At 37.5% G+C, this 14177-nt stretch overlaps 1 protein-coding gene across 4 annotated transcripts in view; it reads right to left on the bottom strand.

Annotated features, from left to right (window-relative positions):
• Nucleotides 1-2605: 2605 nt before the first annotated feature.
• The window catches only part of PAFAH1B1 (platelet activating factor acetylhydrolase 1b regulatory subunit 1), an 80601-nt gene continuing 69029 nt past the window's right edge, over nt 2606-14177 (bottom strand). For all 4 annotated transcript variants that reach the window (XM_082370746.1, XM_082370748.1, XM_082370747.1 and 1 more), the window contains 5 exons: nt 11992-12094; nt 11045-11273; nt 9561-9662; nt 7465-7621; nt 2606-6545 (listed from right to left, as the gene is read on the bottom strand). In XM_082370746.1, the coding sequence (XP_082226872.1) occupies nt 6472-6545; nt 7465-7621; nt 9561-9662; nt 11045-11273; nt 11992-12094 (665 nt within the window). In that variant the 3' untranslated portion in view covers nt 2606-6471. The remainder of the gene's footprint in view (nt 6546-7464; nt 7622-9560; nt 9663-11044; nt 11274-11991; nt 12095-14177) is intronic.

The following is a 14177-nucleotide window of genomic DNA, read 5'->3' as shown; positions in this document are numbered from 1 at the left end:
AATAAGGTATCCTGATGTGGCCCGAGTATTTCCTCCCCCTGACTCCCAGTATCTACATTAGCAATCAAACAAGGCATGCATGATCAGGACACCTTACAGAGGACAGGAGGGCCTCCTCAAATGGAAAGAAATAGCCCCATTAAACAGGGAAATCCACTGATTAAAAAAAAGAACTCAGACACTGAGATGCAAGCCATTCAGGACACAGTTGCCCTGAGGATAGTCATTTCATATAGAATGAGTGAGGAGCCTTCCTATGTTGCAAGTGCGGGCAACGTTAATTCTTATCCATTCCCAGCCTCTACCCCATTTCTCATGGTCACCCCACAGTGGAGTTGGCAGTGTGGTGACAGAGAGGGGCTTGGGGATGGGATGAGGGTGTTTCCTGTATGACCAAAAGTAGGTTAAAAGATTGTTTCAGAGATGTCAGAAGGCCCTCATTATACTTAAATAGCTAATTAGAGGCTTAATACAGGCAGAACCAGATAAGGGAAAGAGCTAGTGCATTTGGGTTCAAGTCCCAGCTCACTCTTTAATTAGCTTAATTAATACCCTTGGCTATGACCTCACCTTAAGTGAACCTGTTTTCTTGTCTGTAAAAATGTGCTAATATCCGTCAGCAGGGGATGTATGTGAGGAAGACGGTATGTTGAGAATAAGGGTGTTGGCCTGACAGGCATTCAAATGTTGGGTATTTTCCTTCCTTTAGTCCCTGCACCAGCCACTTTTATTTAAGAGGGCTGGTGACCAAGTGGGAACGATGATAAAATGGTGTTTCGTGAAAGTGATGGTTGTTATTTATTATTTATTCTTGTTCAGAAGCAAACAGTGATCTCAAAACACTCCTAGGAGAGTGTTTGCATGATGTGTCTAAACAATTGCAGGAAAATGAAATCTTTTTTTAAATGCAGGTATGGCAAAGTGCTGAATTTATTCACTTATAACATTCACTTTTAGTTGTTTGTGTTTCTGATATGGGGGAAAAAAATGCATTGTTTCGGTTCAGCCTTTTCATTTACTGGATTTATGTATAAAAGATCTTGGAAAGGCAGTTACTTTGGTGTAAGAGAAAGATCCTTGCCCTTCTTCCCTGGATGTAACTATCCTGTATGTTTACATAAGAAATAATAAACTAGAGATGTGAGTGGAAGAAAAATATTCACAAAGGAACAAACTCCATGTATCAAACTGTCGGCGAAAGAGAGAGGTTTGAGTTCAAACCCCAGCTGGAGGGCCCAGGGACCAGTGACTTGTCTACATTTTTTTCTTCAATGAAGTTAGTTCATTTAGATCAGTGGTTCTCAAACTTGAGCCTGAATCAGAATCATCTGGTTTGTTAAAATGGATTTGCTGGGTCCCACCCTGTGACAGATACAGTAGGTCTGAGCTAGAGCCCAAGGACTTGCATTTCTAGTGAGCTCCCAGGTGATGCCGATGCTGGCACGGGGAGCACACCGAGAATCACTTTCCTAGAGGGTTCTGGTACGTCAGCAGTGGAGAATCGTCAGTCTACAGGCAAGACAAGTTCCACCAAAGACTAACAGGGACAGAGCTGCCTCACCCTGGATGCGGCGCCATTTCTCCAAGTCTTCCATGTCCCAGTCCTTGTCCTACACCAGGGACAGATGCAACCATGAGTCTTAGAAGGAAGCTTGATGTGTGCGACAAACCAACAGGTTTTGAACAGCTAAGTGCACTTCCGGATAGTGATACTAAAGCTGGAACTCCACCCTTAGGGAAAGTGGTCAGGCTCATCATCTGGATCTCAGCCTAGGAGAAAAGAGGAGCCCTGCAAAGAAATGGAAAAGCTGCAAAACGCAGGAAACTGTAACTTCAAGCAAATTACTTTGGTGCTCTTGGCCCAGCTTCCCATTTGGAGAGGGGGGTGGGTAGAGGAGCTACCTTCTGCATGGCAGGATGACAGTTGGGCTGTTAAGAAAAGAGCCACCACATCATGCAACTTGTCCTTTGCGGGAGACCTCACGGGTGCCCTAAAAACACTTAACGCATGCTAGCTGGGCAGTAGTCCAGGGATGAAAGGCAGGACGTGGCCGACATATGTAAAGCACATAGAAAGCCGTGGGGCTTCTGGGAAAAGGGTGAAGATTCTTGGTACATTTCAGCCAAAATTTAAAACAGTATTAATAATCTCCAAGAATCCAAGACCACTGGGCAGAATTAAAAGGCTCATTCATTAACAGAACAAAGGCAGTAGGGTCACTTCTCCCCGGGGCCCTGAGGCTGTACCAGGTCCTTCCTGGCCTCAGCTCTAGTCACTGTCAGAAAGGGCTGCTGGAGGGCAGGGTGGAGCCTTGGAAAACAGTCCGGAGCTGCCTGACCCAGTGGGCTGTGCAAGCCCCTCAGGCAAGAACCCCTGCAGCTGTGCTCCTAGTTCCCTCCTGCAAACTGGGTGAAGGAAGCAAGACAGCAAAGGCAGTGCTGGCACTGCCCTGAAGGCAGGCCTTCCATCCAGGCCCTGCTAGCAACTTGCATCTTATTCTCCATATGTCTGGTGCTGAACACAACCTTGTGTCCTATTAGGCCTCGATTTAAAAGGTTTTAAATCTGTGCACAAAAAGACTAAAAAAAAAAAAAAAAACACATCTAGTTTTATAGGCATTTAATAGTTTACCAATTGGTACAATAAGATTTTTTTAATATGCAGAAAACATGAATAAATCTTGTTTTACACAGTCTGAGAGCAACAAATCTTACTGTAAAACACAAGAGCAATATTATATACATTCCTTTACTGATTTTTTAAAATTGTGTCAATATCTTCAGTTAACTCTTACAATCTGGGGAACTGTTTTCTCCAATCACCACCTCTGTAACTGTTCGTTCGTATGAAATCAACGTTCGCCTTCATGTCAGTGTCAGGATCAACTTCTAACTCGAAGATTGTTTTGTTTCTACCATCTTCAGAGTGAGCTTTAGGGATGCTTGAAGGATAGGCAGGACAAGGAAGCAGCCACTTACATGATATAGTGGAAAGATAAAAAGGCCAGTTCGGTCCAGTCGTGACTTGTAAATCCAGCTTGCCCTCCCCCTACCCCACTGAAAAAAAACAAAACCTCTTTCACCGATTTCGTACATGTTGCTTCTCTACCAGGAGATTCTTCTTTGCATCATCTAGATTAGTTAACACATTGGACTTATATACAGCTGGACAGAGAGGAACCATTTTAAGTGCCTTTTCCTTCAACAATTTTATCTTCAGTTGCTTAAGGATTATCAAGCCACCACTGTCAACAAAACAAAATATCCTTTACTTCTAAATAGTTTTTCTTTAAATAAATTAAAAAAAAAACTATTTAATGAGTGATATTATCTGGAAGTTCACATAGAAACAGAAAGAGGCAAACAGGAGAGCAGGGCACTGACAGTAAGGAGACTGGGCTTGGTGATCTAGAGCCAAAGCTTCCGAAGGCTACAGCGAGCGCCCACAGCCCTGACGACGTGCTACCACTAGTGAGTTTTAGAGCAGTGCTCTGGGCACACCATTGGTCACACCACAATGGACAAAACAGGACAGTCTCAGTCTCCTAAAGTGCAAGAGGCCATGTCAAAAAGCAACTATTCTCCAAGCCATGTCTAAACCAGTTTCCGTGGCTTGCACTTTCAAGAGTGCAGCTAGGACTTCTTGGGCACGTTATATTAGGGTGGCACTGGAATGTCTGTTTTCACACACACAAAAGGTCAATCATCATCTGAGGATGCAATTCTACCAGCTTTTTATTTCTTAAATAAGTGGCCAATTTGATTGAGACAGTGACAAAGCAGCAGTGAACCTCTAAACCAATCAATAAATTCCTCTACTTACAATCCAAACCAGTAACCTCATCATTGTACTTATCCCAGGCAAGGCACAGGGTTAGACAGCAGACAGAGAAAACGCAGGAAACAGGAAGAAAGGGCATCAACAGGGCAGTGTCAAACAACAGTGCAGGAAACCTCTGCAAATCTGCTTCCGGATTGTGGATGGATCACTCTCCCCACCCCCTTCATTATTCAAACAGGGCTCGTTACACTTGGATCCAGTTGAGGACCATCCCTGAGATTCAACGTTCGCTGCTTCATAAATGGAGGATGTCTGGTAACTCAGCTAAGCAGCAGGCTGTGGCAATCTCCCAATAAGGATGACTTTGTTTACAGAGTGATAGTTTCTCCTTGTTTGTCAGTGGAAGTCACTGCAGGCTGCAGGGAAAACCCAGCGACAGCGGCTTTGTTTCCTCCTAAATCGGTACCATTTTTTTTTCCTTTATTGTTCGTATCTAGGAGTGATTTCTAGATGTTGTGGCTTACCCTTAAACAATTCGTGTTGCTACATGCTAAAAATGAATTAAAATACAAGACATTTATACATGTACAAACAAATGTTAAAGATGCACCATTTCTATGTATTTATATTTCTTAAAATAGGACAGGAAATAGCAGCAAACAAGAACAAAGATATCTTCCATAGCTTCTGTAGAAAAATCCAGTCCGAACAGCTAAGGGGAAACAAAAAAAGACTTCTCCATGTGAGCAGGGTTGTGAGGCAATATTGTCCTGAAAGTTATTCTACTGTATTTAAGAAATTAGCTTAAGTTGTAATTTTTGTCCTCAAAAATAGCCATTAGTTTTCAAAACACTTTTCCTTCCAGAGACATCTCTCAGGAATTATTAAAAACAAACAAGCAAACAAACAAAAAGACAAAAGCTAGACATAAAGCTGCTTCTAGGAAATATACGGCCTATTCTCTGTGTGTGTATCTACAGGACATTAACTCTAACCCTTTGTCTTTTTCAGGAACCAAATTTCCACTTAATACTAAAAGGGATATATTTTTTTTAAAATCACATATTACACAAATGAATAGATGCAATCCAGGATAAATTCGTTAAATTATCTTTGTTATTTCATTGTTCTGTTAACTTTTCAAATGACCTTCTTTAAAAAAATGTTGGTTAGCTAAGCAATGGGATTATTTATTAATAATCTGCAATGGAATATTGTTTCCAAAGTCATAGATAAAAATTTTCTTAAACCTACTTGTGGTAACTTTGGATCACAATATACAATGTATCAGGGATGTGTAAAATGCTCAACAGCCAAACTGGGGGTGGAGGTGGCAGATAACGGAAGTGATTTTCCTTTAGCTGGGAAAAATTCCCACAGAGTCAGACCTGGTTTTCAGAAGCGTTAGGATCAAAAAGGATTTGTTCTAAAGCATGGTATTCCACAGCAAGATTTATTCTATTTATATGTTTTAGCACTTCTTCAAAAACCCAGGACCCAAGGACATGGAGGTTGTATGTGTGTGATATACATACATATATAGACTTATCCACTTACAGATAGGCCCATATACTCATAAACATTTATACATAAACAAAAGGTGAAAACACAGTACATTTTTATGCACGCTCCATTAAACCCTGTCTTTTTATAAACTTGTAAGTTAAACACAGTTCAAATCGATATCAGATTCATGTTGAAAAACAAACTGCTGTTATTTCTCCCACTCCCTTAAAATGGGCAAACATAACCTCTTCAATATTTCTTTGTCATTATGTTATGCACATTGCACATCCCTAAAAAACATCAAAAACAAATAAGTGATTTGTACCATGACACACTCAATGGGAAGATTAAACTCTACTTGGAAGTCACATCACTATACAGTCTAACAGTATGGAGAATACAACTAGAAGTGTGTCTAGTGTGGAAAATAGAAGCTTAGAGTATTACAGTGTTTTTTAAACCTGTTTACAAAGCATTAAGACCCAAATGAAATAAATGATTTGTTATTAGCTGCTGAGATTTTTCTTATTTCAGATTTACAGTCATTTTCTTACATAAATATACCACTAGCCTTTGCTTGATAGGCTGCCAAAACAAATGTATCCTACTGATTTGGCAAATGTGTCATGACAAAAATTCCAATGTGTAATCCCCATTAATTACATAGATGGTTCAGAAGATTCTGAATTGTAGCCTTATTATCTAACATCCTTAAAGAAGATTTATTAAGCACACTTAAGTGATGTTACATAGATACACATTTCAGAAAAAGCCCTAATAACCACCACTTTCCCCCAAATGAGGCCATCAAGTCAGGCACCAACAGACAGCAGAAAGAAAAACAGGAATTAATAATCCAACATAAAATGACACTGTCAACTATTCAGTTTAGTGCCCTAGTTCAATTTATTCAACTTCTGCCTTCTTAGGCCTGGTGTGACCAATGCCAGCCCAGGTTTTTAAACCCTATGGTACTTCTAGACAACGTATGTAAATTTACAGTATACAATTTGGATTCACCATGCATGAATACTTTGTGTGTAACATTTAATAAGCTCAATCTACATCCAGAATAATTTACATGAAAGGACAATATTTATTTAAACAGAGCTCAATGGGGTAACCATGGTATCATCAGAGTGCATCCAGAGGAAACAAGGGAGGAGGGGCCAAATGAAACTCAATCAACGGCACTCCCACACCTTTACTGTTTGATCTACACTGCCAGTAACCACATATGGTGCCGTCTTATGGAAATCTGAAAGAAAAAGAGAAGGCTTATTTTAAAATCAGACTGAGCCAGATACAATTTTTAATAAGCCATAAAATAAGCACATCTAAGTGCCAGGAATACCCATTCTTTTTCTCTATACAGCCACACATCTACCCCTAGCAGGTATATCAAACTTATCAACTAGGTAAGGGAAGCTGAGACTTAATGATTAAATCCTATACTACTAACAAACACCCTAAAAAAAATACTTCCCCCACTATCCTCATCCCAACTGAGGCTGAATAAACACTGAATTCTAACAACAAGGACAGCCTCAATGTATCCATTTATTGAACACTTACTATGTTCTAGGCTTAGTACTAATGCTTTATATTCACATTTGATCCTCGTAATGACCCTGTAAGGTTAAGCATTAGCCCTATTCTACTGAGGCTTTACCTTCATTATTAGATCCATCATACCCTAGTGTATTATATTTTACTTTATTCACTATCTTAAATTCTAGATTCAGGTCCAGATGATACTGAGGATGTTTATTAAGTGTAAATACAGTTCCCTGAGTTTACAATAGTATATATCTGCCAGAGTAAAAAGGTTGAGTAAGATTTCCTTTGAGAAACTTACAAACTAGCAGGGAAGAAAAATTACCCATCATAGTGCTCAGTAAGCATCCTCTTCATAATTCTAGTTTCCAAACCAATGCTGTGCAATGGAGAAAATAATTTTTTTTTTATTATAAGGCTGATGATGGAAAGAGAGAGTTAAGGAAAGGAGAATTTAAAACAAATGGCAGGAATCCATAAAGTTTTTAACCTGTCTTCTCTATTCTGCCCTGAAAGCACATGTTCATTTCTTACCTGGAAACATCCACATGGTTTCATAAAACTGTTAGGTCTGGCACCCCAAAACCTAACTGCTCAGAAACCTCGTAACTTGTACATACCCAAGGAGGTAACAAAGTGTTCATGCGCATTGAGGGTCTTCATGCATCGCTTGTTCTTGTAATCCCACACACGCAGGGTCTTGTCATCAGCGCAACTCAAGATAAACTTCCCCCCAGAATGGAACAGAACTCCACGTACCCAGTTATCATGACCCACCTTAAAAACAAAAAGGTATTTGACTTATTTAAATACGTAGTGTATTAATGTTAAATTTCTTCAGTGTGATAATTTTATTATGGTTATACAGAATACCCCTTGTTTTTAGGAGATACATGTTAAAATATTTGGGGTCAAGTGTCATGATGTCTACAAGTAACTTTCAAACTGTTCAGCAAAATCTACATATACACACATAGAGAATAGAAAATGTTGACAACTGGCGACTCTAGGTGAAGGATATATAGGTATTTACTGCATATCTTTATTCATCCATTCATCTATCTATATCCCCTGTCCAGCAGTTTCATTTCTTGCAATCTATCCTAAGAAATAATTAAGAATGTGTCTAGATGACTTGGTTAACAAGACGTTCAGCAAAGCACTGTATGTAATAAGTGTATCTAATGACATGAGCAAGTGCCACATACCTTCTAAACTAAAAGTCTGCTGCAAAGCAGTACGTACGGTATACCATTTTTACATAGAAAACCCCCCACCATGTTCCTCTACATAGAAATTGAAGAAAAAGGTTTAGAACTGCACAGTCCAACAGGATAGCCATTAGTCATGTGTGGCTATTTAAATATAAACTAAAATTAAATACAATCAACAATTCAGTTCTTCAGTCTCACTAGCCACACTTCAAGAGCTCAACAGCTGCCCGTGGCTAGTCGCTACCATGCTGGATAGTACAGACACAGAATATCATCACAGAAAGCTCTACTGGAGAGCTCTAGTCTACAAAAATACACTTGGTAGGTATTATTAGGTATGGTAAAGTGATCTGAGGGTGATTTTTATTTTCTTCTTTTAACTTTTCTGTTTATTTCTCAAATTTTCTAAAATGTAAATAGCTATATTGCTTTTGTAAAAGAACCTCCCTCCCAAAGAGCTAAAAAAGAAAAAGAAAAGAGACAACCAAGGTGACATATCTTTTGCCTTGGTTTACTTTTTTGCCTTTGCCCTTACTTAAAAAAAAAATACTTTGTTATCTGTAAAAGCCACCAATCACTAGAGTTGTAGAAGCTTCAACAAAAATCAAATCACATTTCTTGTGGCCACACCAAAACAAAGCAGAAAAAAGAATCCTCCTTCAGTTGAAAAACAGGAGCCAGAAACCTCCAGGGAAATTAATGGTGACCTGTGTTGTTACAGAAGAGAGCACGTGCTTTCTGATTTTTAAATGTAGATCATGTTTTCTAACAGCAACATAGTATACCTGAACTCAGCTCAGAATACTAAGAGGAGAGTTTAATTTTCTAATCAATTCTTGATGATACTTCCATATGTGTCTATCATATGCTACAGAGAGACAATCACTTCAAGGTATGATTAGCACTTAAAGAATCTCTAAACCAACATGGATACCAAATTAGAAAAACTGCTACTGGATTAATGTCCACAGATCCCCTACTATCATTTATATATCCTCATATAAAATCTAGATGAAATAGGCTCCTAAATGAAATAAGCATTTCCAAGTCATAAAGATAACACCATTAATTTCAGAATGATAAAATAAACCAAATGAACTCCAACATGCAAATATATAGGTAATAATTAAAAGGATTCATATTAAAATTAAATATAATGAAATCGAAAAGCAAACAGCTTCAAAAAAATGAATGAGTCTGTAATATTACTGTTTCCCCTCCGCAGGAGATGTCATATAATTTTTAGAGGTACAGTGGCTAGACTCTCCCTCCTAGCACTGACTGGCTTTGCAGACCCTTTGTATAACATAATATTCTACAGGAATGACCTCCATATCACTGCAACCATGGACTTAACAACAACAAAAAGTCTATTTATAAAGAAGTTATTTTAAAACCTCAAATAATTCAGATTATTTAATAAGATATCACAAGGCATCTGACCCAAAAAGATATGCACACGGTAAAAATGCGAAAGCAGCAGTAAGATTATGCAAACTTACAAGGGTCATAAGGCACATGCCAGTACTGACGTCCCACATCTTGATAGTCTTGTCTCTGGATCCAGACAGTAAGAATGGTCCAGGCTTGCCACTTTTTTTAGTCTATAGAAAACATATAAAAATTAAGTTTCCCAGGCAAGAAGTTAGGTAAGGACTTTAAATGAAAACTACCTAGCAATGATCTATATTTCTAATTTTGTAAAAACGCACTTTCTGACAAATAAAAATTGTATCTATTCAAGGTATACAACTTCATGTTCTGAGACGTGTATACACTGAAGAATGGTTACTACAATCAAGCTAATTAACGTAACCATCACCTCACATAACTACGTTTTTGTGTGTGTGATGAGAACACTGAAGGTCTACCCTCTTAGCAAATTCCAAGTATACAATACGGTACTGTTAACTATAGTCACCATGCTGTACATCAGATATCCAGGACTTATTCATCTTGTTTTTCTCTACTGAAATACAGAAGTCTTTTGACATACCTAGGTTACACAGGAAGGACCTAGATAATATAAAAATAGAAAATTTCCACTTAGATTAAGATTCAGTTTCTACAACACCAATGGATGGTAAATTTACTGCTCAAGACTTCTGTAATCACGAAAAATTTAAAAACTATTTAATTTATCCTTTATATAAAGTCCAGCCACAATGAATTTGACATATGGTAGATAACCACCACCAGGTGGCAGTAAAAAAAAAAAAATCTGAAAATGCCATCAACCAGCCAACTAGAAAGAGATTACAGTAGAAGCTTCATTTTGAAAAATAACTGGGGGCTGAGGGGATGGGGAATCCTTCATTTATTAAAATGTAATTTTAAAAAACCCACGATAGGAATGTCTCTATAAAAAAGAAATGTGGTCAATTTTGGCTCATACAACTTATTCACAGAATTAATTATTCTGTAATTTTAAGGTATTACAAAGAATGAAATCATGAAGAGCACAAATTAAGAATCATAAAAAAATAATAAAACTCCAGATTCAGCTAGTGTTTCTAATGATCAAGAGTATCAGAGGCCTCCATATGAAATATTCTTCATTTAAAACAAATATTTAAATGCTGAACTGCATTTCACCATAAATTTATACATAAAATAATTATGTTCATTAAGGAACACTATTCTTCTAAAAGATAACTTTAACCTCTCCCATAAGTTTTATTTTTTGCACTGGTATACTCTTATAACAATGACATTTCTGACTAATTTAAATGACCACTTTTACTCTTCAGGAGAACCCCTATCCCAGCACACATCAAGGGTCAGCTGACAGCAACAGTAACCACTGGTTAAAAAATATAAACACATCTATCTGCAAGTTGGAAGAGTAAAGAGTTTCAAGATTCAGAATTCTGGGATGTAGATTTTTAAATGCATTAATGGCATGAAATAGAGAATCAGGAAGGTTATTTAAAGTTCTGAGATAATAGCAACAAAATCATGAAATAACATATAAATCATATAGTACCTCAGATCCTGTTGCTTCAGAGATGCAAGAATAGGAGCTTTCTGGAGCCCAGGAAATGCATTCTACCACATGCTCATGTTCTCGAAGCTCAGCCTTGCATTCCTTTGTTGCTACGACCCACACGCGCACAGTCTGGTCGTTGGAACAGCTGGCTATCAGAGTGCCATCTTGATTTGGCCGCACCATACGTACCCATTCTCTGTGTCCTGTGAATGTCTTCACACAGTAGCTATCAAAATAAGTAATAGTTTGCATCATGAATGGCAATCATTGGGACCCTTCCCAGAAGCAATACAAAACTAGCTATGCACTGGAATGAAGAGAATGACATCATATGCAAGTCAACAGAATACACGTACATTCCTGGTTAATAAAAGATGGGGACAGGCTGGAAAGTCAAACATCAGTTAAAATAAGCTGATGGAAGTATCATATCATTAAGGAGCTAACCAAATCAAAATCCACAAGGTAAAAAATAGAGAGAAATAAAATCTTTTAACTAAGCACACACAGTAAACCTAACAAAAATATTTCTAGCCATGTTGGGGAAAAGGCATGCTCTTACTAATCTGGACAAAACCAGTAGGTTAAGGTTTTATTATAACAATCATGTAATTCTAAGCACAACCAAATTAAGCCTAATAGGGGCATACCTGCACAAATGTTATTTACATTTTAATTCAACCCACAGTGAGATAACCTAAAAGAAGACCACAGAGAAAATAAGCCATTACACAGAAAATGGCTCTCAAGGATATAGTTTCTTTCATAATTTCTGTTCCTTTGGGTAGACATTTAGAGATTGAAACTTAAGTTTTAAAATATAACTGTCATGGTGATCATTCTGGGTTACAGCCAAATTTACTGGAACAATCAGAACATAATTTTGGGTTTTTTGTTGAATATTAGCTCTTTAAGCTGACGCCTTTTCAACTAAATCTACTTACCCAGTTTGCACTTCCCACATTTTTATAGTTTTATCCCTTGAGGCGGATACTATATGATCTCCATTGGGCATGATGGCTACTGAAGAAACATTGTGGTCATGGCCTAAAACACAAAACACAGTAACATATTAAGTGATATATCATCAAGAGCAATTAAACCTCAGTTCACCATGAGATTTCATCATGGGATTTCAAATATCACAGCAACTTTAAATACAATGGAGTTTTATATAAATTTGATAAGAAACCTGGATTTACACAAAAAAGTTAAGGGATTAATAATAAAATAATCCACAATGAAACAAGCAGCCAGCTCAATTTATAATTACATTTCAATATGTACAACTGTTTTAAAATCACAGGGAATCAGTACCATCAGCATTTGAATATATTAATACACTGAATGTTTATGAACACTAAAAAAACACAAAATTTTCCATGGTTGTTATTCTAAGATATAAGATAGAAATAAGATTTACAGAGATGAACAGAATGGATAAGAAAAATGGGGATTTGGTTCCATATTTAAAATAGTTGTTAAAAATGATCTTTTTGTTGTTGATATTCGTAGGGGTAAAAAAAATAAAATGCATTATTCACAATGCTAGTTAGCTATCCTTTGCAAAAAAAGCCTCAGAGAATCCTCGTAAGTATCACATTATTTTAAGGAACATATAATGGTTGGAAAGAACTCTTTAAGTTAGAGCAATAAGATACAGGCTACTTAAAGAAACAAATACAGATTTTACAAAAGGATTCAATAGAACTCCCTTAATCGGTAAGCTTCCCTAATGCACTTAATTTTGGGGAGTGGGGCGGGGGAGCATACCATTCAAATTACACCATCTGTGTAGTCACACAGCTTACTCAAGTGCTAACATCACTGGATAATCATTTAAAAAATTTTTTTATTAACATAGTATGTGCTCCTTATATAAAACCCAAACATTCATATTTCATCATGTTTAAAAAAACAACAAAAATCCTTATTTAGTGAGCACCTCCTATGTACCAGGTACTAAACCAGATGATTTGAGTATACAATCTCATTTTATCCTCACAACAACCCTATGACTTCAATTCTTAATTCAATACTTAAGTATTATTCATCTTATAGATTAGAGCTTAAAATTTCCTAATGCCGTTAAGTAAACAAGTAGGAATCGGAACCCAGATATCTGATTCCAAAGCCCATGCTCTTTGCATAAAGCCAGACTGCTTCAGAAAACAGTCTCCATGACAAGGCCTGGGAAAACAACTTAACAATGAGACTATAGGATATGTGGAATATTAAAAAGTAAGCAAAGGAATATGGGTTCCAGCTTTTACTACATCTACTCTCTCTGACTTCAGTTTCCCAACTGCAAAAAATGAGAAACAACAAGAAAACAACCCCAATAAATTCATTTTCTCTTCTTCTCAAGAACAGATAGATGCCCTAGCAGTTTTTCTCATTCAAAAATATTTGTGAAAACAAATATTTTATAACCACTAAGAGATACTTAAAACCTCATAACAGAAAACAACTCTCAATTACCATGATTATCCATGGACTATCTACATCATATGCTCCTCCACTATAGACAATAAGAATTGAATGTAGGGACCCAGTTGATTGCATGACTGATTTGACCAATAACAGAGTGATGTGAGTAACAACAACAACAAAAAAGAACACAGTCTGTTCCAGAACCATTAAGATTTCTGTGTTTGACTACTGTTAAACTGTAAAATTAAAACCTAGTAAACAGGGCTTCTCAGGTGGCGCAGTGGTTGAGAGTCTGCCTGCCAATGCAGGGGGCATGGGTTCGAGCCCTGGTCTGGGAGGATCCCACATGCCACGGAGCAACTAGGCCCGTGAGCCACAATTACTGAGCCTGTGCGTCTGGAGCCTGCACTCTGCAACAAGAGAGGCCGCGATAGTGAGAGGCCCACGCATCGCGATGAAGAGCGGCCCCCACTTGCCGCAACTAGAGAAAGCCCTGGCACAGAAACGAAGACCCAACACAGCCATAAATAAATAAATAAATTAAAAAAAAAAAAAAAGCTACACAGATACTTGTGTGTCTGTGATGTTGCTTTAAAAAAAAAAAACAAAAAAAAAAACCTAGTAAAGAGTAAAAAAAAAAAAAAGAATTGAATGTAGGAAACTTGCACACTGTTAGAAAACATTATCCTTCTCTCTG

This window comes from Balaenoptera borealis (assembly GCF_965194805.1).
Source record: "Balaenoptera borealis genome assembly, chromosome: 20".
Classification (NCBI taxonomy): domain Eukaryota; kingdom Metazoa; phylum Chordata; class Mammalia; order Artiodactyla; family Balaenopteridae; genus Balaenoptera; species Balaenoptera borealis.
The sequence above is the reverse complement of the archived record's forward strand: the minus strand, read 5'-3'. Positions and strand labels throughout refer to the sequence as shown.